The 18,246-nt window shown below is 42.8% G+C and overlaps 1 protein-coding gene across 2 annotated transcripts in view; it reads left to right on the top strand.

Moving 5' to 3' along the window:
* Nucleotides 1–17,564, top strand: part of dhrsx (dehydrogenase/reductase (SDR family) X-linked) — a 31,538-nt gene extending 13,974 nt beyond the window's left edge. For both annotated transcript variants that reach the window (XM_031792374.1, XM_031792373.1), the window contains exons 4-7: nucleotides 7,724–7,825; nucleotides 9,171–9,378; nucleotides 12,005–12,212; nucleotides 15,038–17,564. In XM_031792374.1, coding sequence (XP_031648234.1) covers nucleotides 7,724–7,825; nucleotides 9,171–9,378; nucleotides 12,005–12,212; nucleotides 15,038–15,220 — 701 coding nt within the window. In that variant the 3' untranslated portion in view covers nucleotides 15,221–17,564. The remainder of the gene's footprint in view (nucleotides 1–7,723; nucleotides 7,826–9,170; nucleotides 9,379–12,004; nucleotides 12,213–15,037) is intronic.
* Nucleotides 17,565–18,246: the final 682 nt, after the last annotated feature.

Raw genomic sequence — 18,246 nt, 5'->3', positions numbered from 1 at the left:
CGACGCTGGGCCAATTGTGCGCCGCCCTATGGGACTCCCAATCATGGCCGGTTGTGATACAGCCTGGATTCGAACCAGGGCGCCTCCAGCTCTGAGATAGAGTGCCTTTAACCGCTGCTCCACTCGATAACATGTGTTTCCCAAAACCCCACGCAGAGAGAACGGTCAATACTGATAGGATCAAAAGAAAGGCAGCGCTGCTCTCGGATCAGTTTTCTCCCTTTCAAATCTTACCTTAATTGTAGAATTATTCCACAATACTGACATTTGATCACAGCCTATGAAATACAACCTATAGCAGGGTTCCCCAACTAGCATTCGCACAGAGGGTGCTTTCATTTGTGAGCAAACAAATAAATAAATGACAAAAAACACCAGGAAATCATACTTTTCCCAAGTATTCCCACACATAATAGAGAGACATGGGATGTAAGCAAGGTTTGAAATTATTATGTTTAGTCAAATATATATGTTTGTCAATTTGCAGCCTTCAAATTATTTGTAATTATGTTCTGGCCTACGACCATCCACTCAAGAAAAAATCTATTTGATCCCTGACCTATAGCTACAAATACTTAGCCGGCTTATTCTAATGCTTACCCTATGTAATCTATGCAGAGATACTCCACCTCAAGAATTGCATTTGGCGACACACATACTCAGGCTGACTGGCTCTCGTTCAGGAAAATGAGAAATAAGTGCACTCACGCTATCCAGAAGGCCAAAGTTAGTTACTTTAAGGAGCAGTTCTCTCTGTGGGTCTAACCCCAAGAAGTTCTGGAAGACGGTTAAAGACCTGGAGAATAAACCCTCCTCCTCACAGCTGCCCGTGTCCTTTAAAGTTGATGATGTGGTTGTTACTGACAAGAAGCACATGGCTGAGCTCTTTAATCACCAATATATTAAGTCAGGATTCCTATTTGACTCAGCCATGCATCCTTGCCCTTCCAACATTTCCTGATCTACCACCACTTCTAATGCGACTAGCCCCAATGCTCAACCCTCTTTTTCCCCCGATACAAAGTTTTTCCCTGCAGACGGTCACTGAGTCCGAGGTGCTAAAGGAGCTCCTTAAACTTAACCCCCAAAAAACATCTGGGTCAGATGGTTTAGACCCTTTCTTCTTTAAGGTTGCTGCCCCTATTATCGCCAAGCCTGTCTCTGACCTTTTTAATCACTCTCTCTCCTCTCTGGGGAGGTTCCCATTGCTTGGAAGGCAGCCACGGTTTGTCCTTTATTTAAAGGGGGAGATCAAGCTGATCCCAACTGTTATAGGCCTATTTCTATTTTGCCCTGTTTATCAAAAGTGTTGGAAAAACTTGTCAATAATCAACTCACTGGCTTTCTTGATGTCTATAGTATTCTCTCTGGTATGCAAAGTTTCTGCTCAGGTTATGGATGTGTCACTGCAACCTTAAAGGTTCTCAATGATGTGACCATTGTCCTTGATTCTAAGCAATGTTGGGCTGCTATATTTATTGACTTGGCCAAAGCTTTTGATAGGGTAGACCATTCCATTCTTGTGGGACAGCTAAGGAGTATTGATGTCTCTGAGGGGTCTTTGGCATGGTTTGATAACTACCTTTCTCAAAGAGTGCAGTGTATAAAGTCAGAACATCTGCTGTCTCAGCCACTGCCTGTCACCAAGGGTGTACCCCAAGGCTCATCCTAGGCCCCACGCTCTTCTCAATTTACATCAACAACATACAGTGGGGCAAAAAAGTATTTAGTCAGCCACCAATTGTGCAAGTTCTCCCACTTAAAAAGATGAGAGGCCTGTAATTTTCATCATAGGTACACTTCAACTATGACAGACAAAATGAGAAAAAAACATCCAGAAAATCACATTGTAGGATTTTTTATGAATTTATTTGCAAATTATGGTGGAAAATAAGTATTTGGTCACCTACAAACAAGCAAGATTTCTGGCTCTCACAGAATTATAACTTCTTCTTTAAGAGGCTCCTCTGTCCTCCACTCGTTACCTGTACTAATGGCACCTGTTTGGCATCAGTATAAAAGACACCTCAAACAGGTCCACAACCTCAAACAGTCACACTCCAAACTCCACTATGTCCAAGACCAAAGAGCTGTCAAAGGACACCAGAAACAAAATTGTAGACCTGCACCAGGCTGGGAAGACTGAATCTGCAATAGGTAAGCAGCTTGGTTTGAAGAAATCAACTGTGGGAGCAATTATTAGGAAATGGAAGACATACAAGACCACTGATAATCTCCCTTGATCTGGGGCTCCACGCACTGATAATCTCCCTTGATCTGGGGCTCCGCGCAAGATCTCACCCCGTGGGGTCAAAATGATCACAAGAACGGTGAGCAAAAATCCCAGAACCACACGGGGGGACCTAGTGAATGACCTGCAGAGAGCTGGGACCAAAGTAACAAAGCCTACCATCAGTAACACACTACGCCGCCAGGGACTCAAATCCTGCAGTGCCAGACGTGTCCCCCTGCTTAAGCCAGTACATGTCCAGGCCCGTCTGAGGTTTGCTAGAGAGCATTTGAATGATCCAAAGAAGGACAAAGAATGCTGAGTTGCATCCAAAGAACACCATATCTACTGTGAAGCATGGGGGTGGAAACATCATGCTTTGGGGCTGTTTTTCTGCAAAGGGACCAGGACGACTGATCCGTGTAAAGGAAAGAATGAATGGGGCCATGTATCGTGAGATTTTGAGTGAAAACCTCCTTCCATCAGCAAGGACATTGAAGATGAAACGTGGCTGGGTCTTTGACAATGATCCCAAACACACCGCCCGGGCAACGAAGGAGTGGCTTCGTAAGAAGTATTTCAAGGTCCTGGAGTGGCCTAGCCAGTCTCCAGATCTCAACCCCATAGAAAATCTTTGGAGGGAGTTGAAAGTCCGTGTTGCCCAGCAACAGACCCAAAACATCACTGCTCTAGAGGAGATCTGCATGGAGGAATGGGCCAAAATACCAGCAACAGTGTGTGGAAACCTTGTGAAGACTTACAGAAAACGTGGGTATATAACAAAGTATTGAGATAAACTTTTGTTATTGACCAAATACTTATTTTCCACCATAATTTGCAAGTAAATTCATTACAATTCATACAATGTGATTTTCTGGATTTTGTTTCTCATTTTGTCTGTCATACATGAAGTGTACATATGATGAAAATTACAGGCCTCGCTCATCTTTTTAAGTGGGAGAACTTGCACAATTGGTGGCTGACTAAATACTTTTTTGCCCCACTGTAGCTCAGGCAGTAGGAAGCTCTCTCATCCATTTATATGCAGATGATAGTCTTATACTCAGCAGGTCCCTCCCTGGATTTTGTGTTAAACGCTCTACAACAAAGCTTTCTTAGTGTTCAACAAGCTTTCTCTGCCCTTAACCTTGTGCTGAACACCTCCAAAACAAAGGTCATGTGGTTTGGTAAGAAGAATGCCACTCTCCCCACATGTGTGATTACTACCTCTGAGGGTTTAGAGCTTGAGGTAGTCACCTCCATACAAATACTTGGGAGTATGGCTAGATGGTACACTGGCCTTCTCTCAGCTGCAGGCAAAGATTCAATCTAGACTTGGTTTTCTCCATTGTAATTCGCTCCTCTTTCACCCCAGCTGCCAAACTAACCCTGATTCAGATGACCTACCTACACATGCTAGATTACGGAGATGTAATTTATAGATCGGCAGGTAAGGGTGCACCCGAGCAGTTCTTTACCATTCGGCTATTAGATTTACCATCAATGCTTCCTATAGGACACATCACTGCACTCTATACTCCTCTGTAAACTGGTTATCTCTGTACCCGTCGCAAGACCCACCGGTTGATGCTTATTTATAAAACCCTCTTAGGCCCCCCTGTCTTAAGATATCTACTGCAGCCCTCATCCTCCACAACCCTCTTAGGCCCCCCTGTCTAAGATATCTACTGCAGCCCTCATCCTCCACAACCCTCTTAGGCCCCACTCCCCCCTATCTGAGATATCTACTGCAGCCCTCATCCTCCACATACAACAGCCGTTCTGCGAGTCACATTCTGTTAAAGATCCCCAAAGCACACACATCCCTGGGCCGCTCGTATTTTCAGTTCGCTGCAGCTAGCGACTGGAACGAGCTGCAACAAACACTCAAACTGGATAGTTTTACCTCAATCTCTTCATTCAAAGACTCAATCATGGACACTTACTGACAGTTGTGGCTGCTTTGCGTGATGTATTGTTGTCTCTACCTTCTTGCCCTTTGTGCTGTTGTCTGTTCCCAATAAATAACAAGCATTTTCAATGGCAACTGTAGTGAGGATGGATTTGTGAAACAGTCCCGAGATTTAAAGATGATCCGACAAGGTTCTAACAATGAATTTAACCTCAATGGTTTTGGGAAGCCGGGCCCAGAACTATGGACGGCCGCGTGCCTCTGACCAGAATATCAGCAGTCAATTTCCCGATGATTCTACAAAACGTCAAAAATAGCTCGTTGAGAACCCAGCAGGTGAACGCGATAACACACCGCGATGTGGGTAAAAGACAGGACATCCACTGCTGTTTTGTCATCGCCGTGTCTGAGCCTTTTGTCCATATGACACATTTTGGTGTGATACTGCGGGACCACAACCACTGTACTACTGTACAATCAACCTGTTATTTACGGTCATCTAGAAACGTGCTGTATCTGCTGGGGTTTTATGATCATTGCCGTGTCACAGCAATAAAAGTTGGTAACTTTTTTTTTGAAAGTGTCAGAAAGCCCAGCGGTTTAGTTTGCGACACCAGTGGCTGCATCCATCTCCTTTTAACAACTTCCTGACTTCCATACCTTCCATACCTCCTATTGGCATGAGACGAATCTCATGCCAATAGACATCCTGCTGATTTACCATCCAATCTGCCTTCTCCTCCTCCTCTTTCGGAGCAGCATCAATCTATCCTATAAGCTCCTATAAATAATTGTGGACGATCAATCTCTTATCAGAGTTGCAGCCGGACGGTCAAACTAGCAGCCAGCCTGTTTCCAGTCCTCTGTCCTGTTATTGGACAGCAGCTGGTCAGTTTGTCTATGTACAGCAGCAGTCGGAACTGGTCAGGGAGAGAATGTAATTCAGGAAGATGGCAGTATTTCAACACGTCTTTGTTGATATTCCAGATGGCACGACGCCTTCTAGTCTGTGTCCTCCAGCTGGCTCTTTGGCACTGTGACTAGTCTAGAGGATACCCTACTTTCCTTCATGACAGGTCTGGCACCGTGACAAAGCTCTGGCACTAGAGATGGATTGGAAGAATATTTACTACAGTATGGATATTTTTTCCAATGAATTATTGTAATCTATGCTAATATTGGTCAATATTGGACAGTGATTAGAATAGAGAGAGCTTATTGGGGATTCACACATTCTCAGTGAAATTATTTGATTTTTTATGGATATGTTCATTTTCGGAGGATAAATTCACCGTAAAATCCTAAGAGCTTGATATTTTTTGAGAGTTGAAGTGTTTGAGAGGAAGAAAGGACGGAGGAGAAAGAGAATAAATATGCATTTGTTGGGATATTTGTACGGTATTAGATTAATTGAAGCCTATAACCACCATATAGTTAGCTTACTCATACAAGGGACAAAGAACAGCCTCTCTCCACTTTCTACTCTTTGTAAATCACAGTCTCTTGGGATGACCTTATACAAGCCATTAGCCGGGGGCATGTTTTGTTATCTCCCACTTAAGATACAAGATCGTTAGCAAGCAAGGCCTTTGTTGACTCACACAACACACTGATTATTACAGAGAGATGTCCTCTGTCCTCTCCTTTCTACAGCTACAGGGCTGTCAATTGACCTCTTTGACCCCTCACTTTACACATATTTGTACATTACAGTTATGGGTTGTTAGTATACACACACACACACACAATCGCCTATGGGTCTTTTCTAGTACCCATATGAAGCTATTTTCAGAATGGTTTTAACAATAAAAGGTTGATTTTTGAAGCAAACTTCCATTTTCCTACCAAGAGTTGCTGAATATCTTTTTCATCTGTAGTTCTCCTTCCCAACAGAACATCTACATTTATAGTGGATTTCTCTAGCGTTCTCTAGTCTTATTTTCTGGAGCCATTTATATGGCAGCTCAACAATGCTTGAAACACTGTTCACTCTTTACACTCAGTGGGGAAGAGTCCCGTGATTAGTGTAATGCAGAGTAATTTACCTAATTATGGGACAATACCTAATTATGGGACAAAATGTGTTTAATTATGTGCTTGAGCACTCAGTTCAGGGACGCCACAAGCTGTGCCAAGTGGTTCAGAGATATGACATTCTGATTCGTGTGTGTGTGTGTGTGGGGGGGGGGGGTGCTAATGTCATTACTCAATACTATTGTGTAAAACCCTGGATTCCTAGCCGTAGAGCTAGCTTCAGTCATGACATTCTTGTTCCCGTCTCATTATAGCGTTGACTTTTAAAATGCTTTGACTTCGTGTAATTAGGATTTAATGTGGCCCTTTTTATGATGGAACCGTGGTCAAGAAGTGTATTTATTTCCCTTGCACTGTTATGCAGATGAGTAAAGTTCAGTGAAGCTCTCTGTCCACTCTGTCACTTCCTGTGGTGATAAATAAACACGCTATCATTTGGCCCATAAGAATGATTCCTGCATACACAATTAACTCTCCACCTTTTCTTGTATCAACGTTTCGTCGGTTATAGTTTCCATACCAGAGAATATTAGATATACATCTGCTTTGTGCTCTTTTATTCAACTGCTGATGAGGTCATGTTTAATTCATGCCAGGTTACTGAGTGTATTGCCATAATGTAATCTACCTTGTGTTTTAGTTTTTGTCTCACGGTTTATAGTGTACTACTGAATGAGACCATAGCTTATCATACAGCTGCTTTATCCTTCAGGGGGAAAGGAAGTAAAAGATTTTGGATTTGCATAATTAGGATTCCTCAGATATTAAAAGCAAGGAGAGGATTCTCTTTTTCCCCGATACAAAGTTTTTCCCTGCAGACGGTCACTGAGTCCGAGGTGCTAAAGGAGCTCCTTAAACTTAACCCCCAAAAAACATCTGGGTCAGATGGTTTAGACCCTTTCTTCTTTAAGGTTGCTGCCCCTATTATCGCCAAGCCTGTCTCTGACCTTTTTAATCCCTCTCTCTCCTCTCTGGGGAGGTTCCCATTGCTTGGAAGGCAGCCACAGTTTGTCCTTTATTTAAAGGGGGAGATCAAGCTGATCCCAACTGTTATAGGCCTATTTCTATTTTGCCCTGTTTATCAAAAGCGTTGGGAAAACTTGTCAATAATCAACTCACTGTTTTTCTTGATGCCTATAGTGTTCTCTCTGGTGTGCAATCTGGTTACCGCTCAGGTTATGGATGTGTCACTGCAACCTTAAAGGTCCTCAATGATGTCACCATTGCCCTTGATTCTAAGCAATGTTGGGCTGCTTTTTAAAAAATGTACTTCTACTCATTGAACGTCTTTGCAATAATCTGTCTTGCAGTTTATGGACTGGTATGATCACTTTACTGTCTGTCAATGGTTGATGTAAAACTAAATGAAAGGATGATGTCCTGACCTGTGTTAGTACTACTGTAGCTAACCAGACATCTATGTATTATAGCATAGTTAAATTGTAATGTTTGTTTGTGATTTGTTGATGCTATAAGTTAGATGCCGGACATATTTAGGCATAGAAGAATGTTAATGTTGTTTGTGTGTTTTTGGGTTCTGTTCACAGTGGAATTTCTGATCCTGGACCTGTGTTCCCTAAAGTCGGTGCGGCAGTTTGTCCAAAGGTTTAAAGCCAGGGCTCTACCACTTCACGTCCTTGTGAACAATGGTACTTATACACCAAACAACCTCTTTATTCAATACACCACAATATTCACCTTTAAAGAGAATCATAGCATAGTTATTTCATCTGAAAAATCAAGCAAACACTGGTTGTCGTCAACCCTTGAAAATACAGTGTCTCATGGTCCTAGGGGGCCTCCGAAATGGCACCCTATTCCCTATGGCGCACCGCTTTTGATCATAGCACTATGAGGTAGTGCTCTGCTATAGGAATATGGTGCCATTTCAGGCGAAGCCCTATTGTGTAGTCCTCCAGGGCAGTTTGCTTGAACAAAATAGCTTTTATTGAGAGAAGGTCTATGGAGACTCCGGTACCAACTGGCTTGGGGTAACAGTCAGCCGCTCTCTGCCCACAAACAGGCTGAATTAATAATTCACTAGTCTGCAAGATGCTCTCAGCAGCTAACATCACATATCACACCCGGCTGATAGATAATGGATAGTAGATGCCGAAGGTAGGACATAGGGCAGACGTTAGTGTCGTCCCATTGAGAGAGTAATGATAGGGAAAGGTCATCGCTACACAGACCCAGGATGGGTCCCAAACGGCACCCTATTCTCTATATAGTGTGCTACTTTTGACCGGGACCCGTAGGGCTCTGGTCAAATGTTCTGTACTAAATACAGAATACGGTGCCATTTGGGACGCAGGACCCTATAGCATTCTGATTTCCCTGAATCTCCAGTAGAGTTGTCATCATGCCGTGAGTTTTCTCTGTCTATGCCCTAGGCTTTAGTAAGCTAAGCAAGGCCTAATGTCGCCTTGTCTCTCTTTCACTTTAGCCGTCTAATGGCATGTCCAATAGTGTTATTGACAAACACATCGTCGTAACCTCCATTACCATGTAGTCAATGGTGTTGAGGTTTGAGTAATGAGCTGTTTCAATCTGCATTAGGGGAAGCTTGAGAGACCATAGACTGATCTGCAGACAGGTCTTGTTGACCATCGTCTGTATGTGTTACGGCACACCGAGAGGTCAGTCGTCTATTAGAGGGTGTGTTTTTAATGTTCACGTAATAAGGGAATTTAGGCCTACACAAACAAAACATGTATGCACTCACTGTACTGTAAGTCTTACTTGAATTGAGAATTGAACCCACGACCTTAGCGGTTCCATGAATTTATCCATTCACAATCACTCAACAGAAGTATGTTACTGTATATCAGCATAGGCAGCAGTTATATCTTATTGACATACTGATTGAACATTCCTAGGGAGTTTATCCTAGCCACTCTGCTTCTGCCTCTGCGTTGCTCGCTCTTTGGGGTTTTTAGGCTGGGTATCTGTAAAGCACTTAGTTTGAAATGTCATATTGCTTGTCCTTCATAGCCGGCATCATGCTGGTTCCAGAGGGAAAGACCGAGGACGGTTTCGAGCTGCACTTTGGTCTGAACTACCTGGGACACTTCCTGTTGACAAACCTCCTCCTGGACAAACTGAAGAGGTCTGGGAGACACGACGCCTGCTCCCGCGTCGTCACCATGTCCTCCGCCACACACCACGTTGGAAGACTCAATATGGAAGACCTACAGGGCAGGTAGGGGACCAGGAGCTGAGCCTGTATTCACAGAGCATCTCAGAATTATTTTTGATCAGCACTCCTACCCCGAGACGCTTTATGAATACAGACCCAGATTATTTGGTACAGGGCGTCCAACATTGATCTCAGGTGTCCAATTGAGTGCTGAAATTGAATCAATCTCTCTAAATCAAAATCCCGACATGGTATTGTAATCTCGTTGGTATTAGTCATGGTTGATGGACAGTCAAGAAGCACATTTAAAACCATTACCAATGTGGTAGTAGTGTTTATCTGGTGGCTACGGGTGAATGTCATTCTCAATTCAAGATACACGCTATATCCAATGAATCTCATTGGCCGACAAAGCCTCTTGATTCCCATAACTTCCCTTTTTGATACTCTTAAAAGATAATAAATAAATAAAAATATTAACGTCTTCGAAAACATTCTTACCAGGAAAAAAGTATTCGTTTTGATGACAGATAGTGTGATAAACCATTATTATACAATCTGTACTGAGAGGCTCCTTGCCTCAAGGGCAAGAACAGCGGTGTCTCTCTTTCTCGCCTGCAAATTTAGATGTGATAGATGGCTTCGTCACATCTGGGAGAAATGAGTGGATGATGCTGCTGGCTACAACGGCTAGCTGCAACAGTGCTACCTAGAAACAATCTCACGCTGTAAGAAAAAGAAACCGGGGGAAAACACATTATAGATGGGGTATTTCACAGTCTGATGCTCTTATGACCTTCACGGTACGTTTGTTTGTGATTTTGTGATTTTGCTTTTGAACAGTGTTTATGGTGTTAACAATAAGTCTATCTATTCAGCACAATACAGACACTGTATAATAGACATTGGGTTTAGTCATGCAGATAGCTTAGTAGGGGGCATTGTTTTGGGAACAACAAGGTCATAGACAACATACTGAATACGTATGTTACAGTGGGGCAAAAAAGTATTTAGTCAGCCACCAATTGTGCAAGTTCTCCCACTTAAGAAGATGAGAGAGGCCTGTAATTTTCATCATAGGTACACTTCAACTATGACAGACAAAATGAGGAAAAATAATCCAGAAAATCACATTGTAGGATTTTTAATGAATTTATTTGCAAATTATGGTGGAAAATAAGTATTTGGTCACCTACAAACAAGCAAGATTTTCTGTCTCTCACAGACCTGTAACTTCTTCTTTAAGAGGCTCCTGTGTCCTCCACTCGTTACCTGTATTAATGGCACCTGTTTGAACTTGTTATCGGTATAAAAGACACCTGTCCACAACCTCAAACAGTCACACTCCAAACTCCGCTATGGCCAAGACCAAAGTGCTGTCAAAGGACACCAGAAACAAAATTGTAGACCTGCACCAGGCTGGGACAACTGAATCTGCAATAGGTAAGCAGCTTGGTTTGAAGAAATCAACTGTGGGAGCAATTATTAGGAAATGGAAGACATACAAGACCACTGATAATCTCCCTCGATCTGGGGCTCCACGCAAGATTTAACCCCGTGGGGTCAAAATGATCACAAGAACGGTGAGCAAAAATCCCAGAACCACACGGGGGGACCTAGTGAATGACCTGCAGAGAGCTGGGACCAAAGTAACAAAGCCTACCATCAGTAACACACTACGCCGCCAGGGACTCAAATCCTGCAGTGCCAGACGTGTCCCCCTGCTTAAGCCAGTACATGTCCAGGCCTGTCTGAGGTTTGCTAGAGAGCATTTGGATGATCCAAAGAAGGACAAAGAATGCTGAGTTGCATCCAAAGAACACCATACCTACTGTGAAGCATGGGGGTGGAAACATCATGCTTTGGGGCTGTTTTTCTGCAAAGGGACCAGGACGACTGATCCGTGCAAAGGAAAGAATGAATGGGGCCATGTATCGTGAGATTTTGAGTGAAACCCTCCTTCCATCAGCAAGGGCATTGAAGATGAAACGTGGCTGGGTCTTTCAGCATGACAATGATCCCAAACACACCGCCCGGGCAACGAAGGAGTGGCTTCGTAAGAAGCATTTCAAGGACCTGGAGTGGCCTAGCCAGTCTCCAGATCTCAACCCCATAGAAAATCATTGGAGGGAGTTGAAATTCCGTGTTGCCCAGCAACAGCCCCAAAACATCCCTGCTCTAGAGGAGATCTGCATGGAGGAATGGGCCAAAATACCAGTAACAGCGTGTGAAAACCTTGTGAAGACTTACAGAAAACGTTTGACCTCTGTCATTGCCAACAAAGGGTATATAACAAAGTATTGAGAGAAACTTTTGTTATTGACCAAGTACTTATTTTCCACCATAATTTGCAAATAAATTCATAAAAAATCCTACAATGTGATTTTCTGGATTTAAAAAAATAATTTTGTCTGTCATAGTTGAAGTGTACCTATGATGAAAATTACAGGCCTCTCTCATCTTTTTAGGTGGGAGAACTTGCACAATTGGTGGCTGACTAAATACTTTTTTGCCCCACTGTATGTTAATTAGCTTAGGTTTTTTGGACAAACTAAACTGCCAAATTATCATATTATAAAGGATGACTTAACCCGAGATAAACGGTCTCTCTCTCTCTCTCGCCCTCCCCCTCTTTCTCCAATTCTCTCTCTCCCTCTCTCTCTCCATCCCACTCTCTCCCTCCCTCCAGGTCTTGCTACAGTGCGCATGGTGCCTACTCTCAGAGTAAACTGGCCTTGGTCCTCTTCACATACCATCTGCAGGAGAGGCTAACAGCAGCAGGGATCCCAGTAACATCCAACGCAGTAGACCCAGGCATGGTGGACACTGACCTGTACAACAACCTCTGTATTCCAGCCCAGGCAGCCAAGAAACCTGTTGCCAAAATGCTGTTTTGGGTAAAGTAGAATCTTAATCTAGATGACCATTCAAATATTTAAAGGTCAGTTTAGGGTTAGGAGGCTGAGACAAAATGCATGAAATATACTATAGATATGGGCCACATGATGTGTTAAAGTGTAGGTTTCGTCTTATTCCTTCACAAAACTAACAACAGTGTCATAGTATTCCACCTAACAGACGTATACTGCACTATAGGGTAACGTAAACTATGCTGACAGTTCTGTAAAACTGTTCAGGGTACGGTGAACAACCTTTACAAGTACTTAGGAATTTGGCGTACTTGAGGGGGAAATAAATGCACCAAAGATAGATATGGTAATAGGAGAAGCTTCTACGCTTGACCAAAGCTTAACAGCGGTGATTGATGAGAATACTAATAAGGTGCAACACATGTGGAATGGTCCAGCCTTTTACTGCTCAGGCTTCATAATGACTTTTTCTGTTGATCATATTGCCGTGGAATCCATGTGTTTTAAAAAAAGGATTATAATTGCAATCTTTGGGTTCTGAGATCATAAAAGCATCTCAATTATAGTCACATCAAAGGGTGTGTTAAATGGGGTGGTCAATTTATTCATAACCACACGTGAGTGAGAGGCACAGGAGGTTGGTGGCACCGTAATTGCGGAGGACGGGCTCGTGGTAATGACTGGAGCAGAATAGGTGGAATAGTATCAAATGCATCAAACATGGTTACCAGGTGTTTGATTCCATTCCGCTCTGTTCCAGCCATTACTATGAGCCGTCCTCCTCTCACCAGCCTCCACTGGTGAGCGGGTGTGTGTATTCTGAAAACTACATCACAATTTGTGAGAAACCTGTGCAAATGGCACATAATAATTCCCATTCTAATTAGCAGGTTAGCGTTTCTCGTCATGAATCTTGTTCTGGAGTGGTCACTAGCTGGAACAAAATCATCAAATCATTTAAAACCGAACCCTAACCTTAACCACACTGCTAAACCTAATGCTTAACCCTAACCTTAAATTGAGAACAAAAATAAACCATTTTGACTTTGCAACTGGACCATCTATAGCAGAGATCGCTCAGTTCTGCGTTCAAGACAAGACTCGTTCCAATAAACTTCAACCTGCTTATAATTTTAGGGCAATCAACAATTTAGCTGCAAGCAAAATGCATGTGGCAGTAATGATTTAAAAAAATGTATTTGTACTATTTAAATCACCCTTGAATCTGCATCTAAAATGTCACATTACATGGTCACAGATTCATTCTGTATTAGGACATTCTAATAGGGACAGTGTAGCCAATTAGCTTGTTTGCCTGAATAGTTTAAGATGACTGTGTCCTCTTTAACACAGAGAAATGTGCTGGGAGATTAAGCCTTACCTAGTTGGGCTTTAAGTGTTCAAAATAAATATACAGTATTTCAAGGGTGACAATATAAAGATAGCCTGACAAACATCTGAATTTCATTTCCTCAATACTCATATTCCACAAAGATAATGAGAGTTGATATTGTCAGATATTGATATTTATCTCAGTCATAATTTCCTTTTGGAGGTTTTTATCTTGGAACTGGGGTCTAGTGCCGAATCATATTTCATTATCGGTCTGATCGTTCGGGTTTTGTGTGTTTGGAAAGATGTCTCATATCCACTGAGGTTTGGATTGTATTGCAGCATTTAATATTGCAGCATTTAGTATTGCAGCATTTGTATTGCCAACAGACTGCATTATGGAGGACAGCTATGTGATGCCCACTGGCCACAGATGGTTGCGCAATCCTATGTCCATATTGCAAGTGATGATCACCCGAAGAAATTTGAACATGCACAAAATATTGTTTTGTTCAATGTTAGTCACTTTTCCTTTCTCTACAAGTGTTTATTTTATAAGTGAGACATCTTATGTGTGCTGTCTAAGACGTGTATAGACATTTCTGGACTGGTGGTCTTGTCTTGTGGCCCATCTGTCGACGGATTTCATTAGGGGCTATTTCAACATCTGCTGTTTCGAAAATCAAGCCGGCCTGTCTGCCAGTGTCTTCATTCACATTTTCCATTCAAGGAACATCCTCAGTGTCTAATCACATTGACTCTGTTTTTGGCCATACAACAATTGGGATTACAAAAACCTCACCTCTCGACCAAATATATTGTGGGGAGCAAATTCTTTTGAACTCTTCGAAGTTCCCATCAGCAAAGACATTCACACTCTATGTGTTGTTGATTGTGTTTGTGTGTTTAAACGAGGGGCGTGAACTCAGATTCCCACGGGCAGCGAGTGCAGTGTTTTAAATGCTCTGTGTTGCCATTTGTTTCACCTCCAGTGCAGTGGGCCCATTTAGGAGCCGCCATATGCGCCTTATATAAGCTCCAGGCTTTCCAGAGCAGTAGGCATGGCCTGCAATAGATCAGTATGGCTCTGCTTCCTACTCTCTAACCTCCTCCACTTAACCTGCCTGCTGCTGCCCGGCCTGCTACACATCACTCACCACAGGCTGCTGCTGCCAGACAAACGTGTTAGTTCACCTGAGAGCTCACAGACGCCTTAGATTGCTGTAACAACTGTTTGTCGTGTATCTAAATAGCCTAATTCTAATCTCGTCCGCCCAGCCGCCTCTCCAGCAATTGAGCCTGGGTACGAGGTGTAACTAACTGAACCTGCTTAGCAAGTCAGATGTGAAATGTATTTGCATCCTGTTTATGAAAGCGTTAATGTTGCCGTTTCGAATGATTGACAGAATGATTGACAGTTTACAATTTTGAAAATGGAACAGAGGACCACTATGTTTCTGAAGAACATGCCTGTCCCTGCCATTCTTTTTTTTAACGTGTTATTTCTGTGTCATCTCCAGACCCCAGCCGAGGGAGCGTCTACAGCTATCCTGGCTGCCACTGCGTCTCAGCTGGAGGGGGTCGGAGGCTGCTACTTCTATAACGGGGAGAGAACTGAATCCGCTGACATTACTTACGATCACAACGTGAGGGCTGAGCTGTGGAAACAGAGCTGTGCGCTGGTTGGTCTTCAGGAGGCCTAGAGGAGGAACCAGGAACCATGATCTTAGAAATATGCCAAGATCAACGGCATGACACCTCCCTCCAGCGTCAACAACAACCAAGCTGCGTCCCAATTCTCAACCCTTCCCTACGGCCCTAAGTGTGCACTTGTTCCCTTCCCTTCATGGATCTAAAAGCACTGCTATAGGAAATATGGTAGACCACTCCCTCTGGCCTGACACCAATCCAATGCTTTTAAATTCATGGGGAGGAGAGCACAAGTGCGTACTTTAGTAGTATCGGGATACAGCCCAAGTCAGCCCCAGCCAGCACTATATACAGCGACAGCCTGTGGACTTAGGCCTCCTGATTACTTAGCAACATCTAGCTACAGCACCAACTTTGGTTGTTGCCTTTACTGTAACTGTCCTCTCTTGACCTCTGTCCTCATAGTACTGCATAACACATCAGCATTGGAATCGACTCTTCGTCATATCTTCTAACACATCTTCTCCTCCGCAAAGACAGTTCTGAGGACGTCTATTCTACCATTTCGACAAGCACTATTAAACACATGCTGAACGGCACCTTGAGTGATGGAATTTGTTTGTTATATTGCAATACCAGTTCCGCTGCCAAATTGATGAAGCTTTGGTACTGTAGCTCCCCTCTTCTGGAATCGCAGATAACAAAACATTGAAGGACACAAGGAACAACATCGCAGCTAGTAGTGCCTCGGAGCTAGTAATATCGCTTCGAAACAGCGCCATCTTTTTTTCTGCCTAAAATAGGACCCTCTGTCCATTCTTCTTTCTTCTACTTGGACTCCCATCAGGGGCGGACTGGCCATGTGGCATTTTGGGTAAATGCCAGATGGGCCGGTCCATGTTTAGTCTAGTGGGCCTGTGTAACAAATATTTTCTTATCTGGTTAATAATGTGGGGCCTCAAGGAAAAAAAATTGTCCGTTGCGTTAGAATAATGCCAGAGGCAATTCCTGGTCCTAGTCCAACCCTGACTCCCATCAAGGACTGGACCATATATCTGTAGATGTGCCGCCTCATAGCTGTGATCAAAAATATCATGTCAAATATGCTTTGGTGAAGGGCTAACAATGACAAACATGAGACACGAACTGGGTTAGCCTTATTCCCGCTTAATTTGCACTTGCCTCATTTAATGCGTGTGTCCAATCCTTGTTGTTGTAATCATCAAGGACAAGAACTGACAGCAAGCTTCCTAATAGTACAGTAGATGCCTTTGCCTTGTTTGACTTACTGTGCCCAAAGGGGATGTTCTGCCCTGCTATCGCCACTTCACTGTGACTGATGTGAAATGTTGTCGTGATTTTTGATGTCTCTGTGCCATACTGTGATAACAAAACGATGCTCATCTTTAAATGTCTTGAAACAGTAGTTAACATGTTAATGGTTGGTGGATCAGGTTTTCAGACATGATTGTCTTTGGCATTTTCATCTGACTAGAAGATTCAGAATCTTTAAAGGACTGTAAGTGGTTCTCATGACAAGAGGTTTCTAGTGTAGAGAGTTCTAACTTGGGGCGCTACCTGAAATGTGTGCTCGGGTTCGATGGCCGCTTGAATTACAAACACTTGCTATGACATCTTTTTAAGTAAGATGATCTCACTATTTAATTAAGATGATCTAACACCTCTTCTAGGTGTCGCCAATCCATTCTAAGTGTGCGTGTCAACATTCTCACACAGGATATCGGCAGTGTTTTGTCTAAAGTGTTTGGTGTTCAAGCACTGTGTGCGTGTATGCAGTGTAAGGTTCAGTTCTGTACATGGCCCAAGACAACAGTGCCAATACTCGAATGCTCCTTAGAATACTAATGAGGAAGGTTTGAAGAGAAGAGGACTCTTCTCCAAGCTTCTATCTGCTTTTGTTATAATACAACACCTGTTATGAGTCTAATGCTGGATAAAGGCAGACATAAGAGACATCAAATGTTATTTGTCACATGTGCCGAATACAGTGAAACGCTTACTTGTCAAAGCCCTTAATCAACAATGCAGTTAAGAAAATAACTATTTAAAAAAAAAAAGAAGAAAAGTAAGAGATAAGAATAACACGTAATAAACACCGTAAACATGAAATGTAATACATCAAGATGTAAACATTTCAGTAGGAACGTTTTAATCTGAAGTAATTCGGTTGTTCATTGTATTACCACAATCACTGTGAACTATGCCTTGTTTTCCATGTTCTCTTCAGTTGTACTGTGCTAATTAATGAAGTAGTTATTCATTTGAGTTTCCAGTCATTGTGTGATTCTTAGATGTGACTGTGTTGTCCTCACTCATGTCATAGAGAAGGATGTCCACATTGGACACAAATCTAAATAAAAATCTATTGTAAATGAATTGCTATCCCCAGCTTTGTTTTGCCTATTATCTTAAATCTACTGTGTACAGTAATGCGTAATGGTTGACAAAATTGTATTAGGATTTTCAACATATTGACAATAGTGTGTGTGTGGGGGGGGGGGGGGGGGGAATCTGGTTCACATCAAACACAGGCACTGTCAGAATGATGGGAGATGATTCATTCAAGGATATTAATTCTGTGTATAGACGTTTAGGTAAGTAAGAAGGATCCAGTTACTCTCATAACCACGGACACACACACAGTCGTGGACAGGCCATGACATTTATTATGTTACTGTGTGGAAGTAATATCCCTACAGCTTGCAAGCAGGGCCTCAAGTCTTTTCGAAGCATCTGACAAACCAATCTGTCCTTCTTCAGGCTAGCGCGTCATACCTAATGTGTGTCAAAGTGGACAGCTTAGAACACTGTGCTCTTCAGGCACCATGAGTAGAGTTGGCCACACACACACATTGGGGAATGTTTTATTCAGGAGTTACACAAGGATTTTTTAACCATGTCTCTGTTTCCATATTATTCCTGAGATTGGGTATGGCTCTTGTATAAATCCATGCTGAGAGAGGAGAGTCTTAAAGCAGTGTGAATCTAAACTATACTGGGGCCGGCCTCAGCAGCACAGCCCATGTCTCAGTGGCCAGAGGATGAAGAGTCAATTATC

The sequence above is a fragment of the Oncorhynchus kisutch genome, linkage group LG16, assembly GCF_002021735.2.
Source record: "Oncorhynchus kisutch isolate 150728-3 linkage group LG16, Okis_V2, whole genome shotgun sequence".
Classification (NCBI taxonomy): domain Eukaryota; kingdom Metazoa; phylum Chordata; class Actinopteri; order Salmoniformes; family Salmonidae; genus Oncorhynchus; species Oncorhynchus kisutch.
The sequence above is the reverse complement of the archived record's forward strand: the minus strand, read 5'-3'. Positions and strand labels throughout refer to the sequence as shown.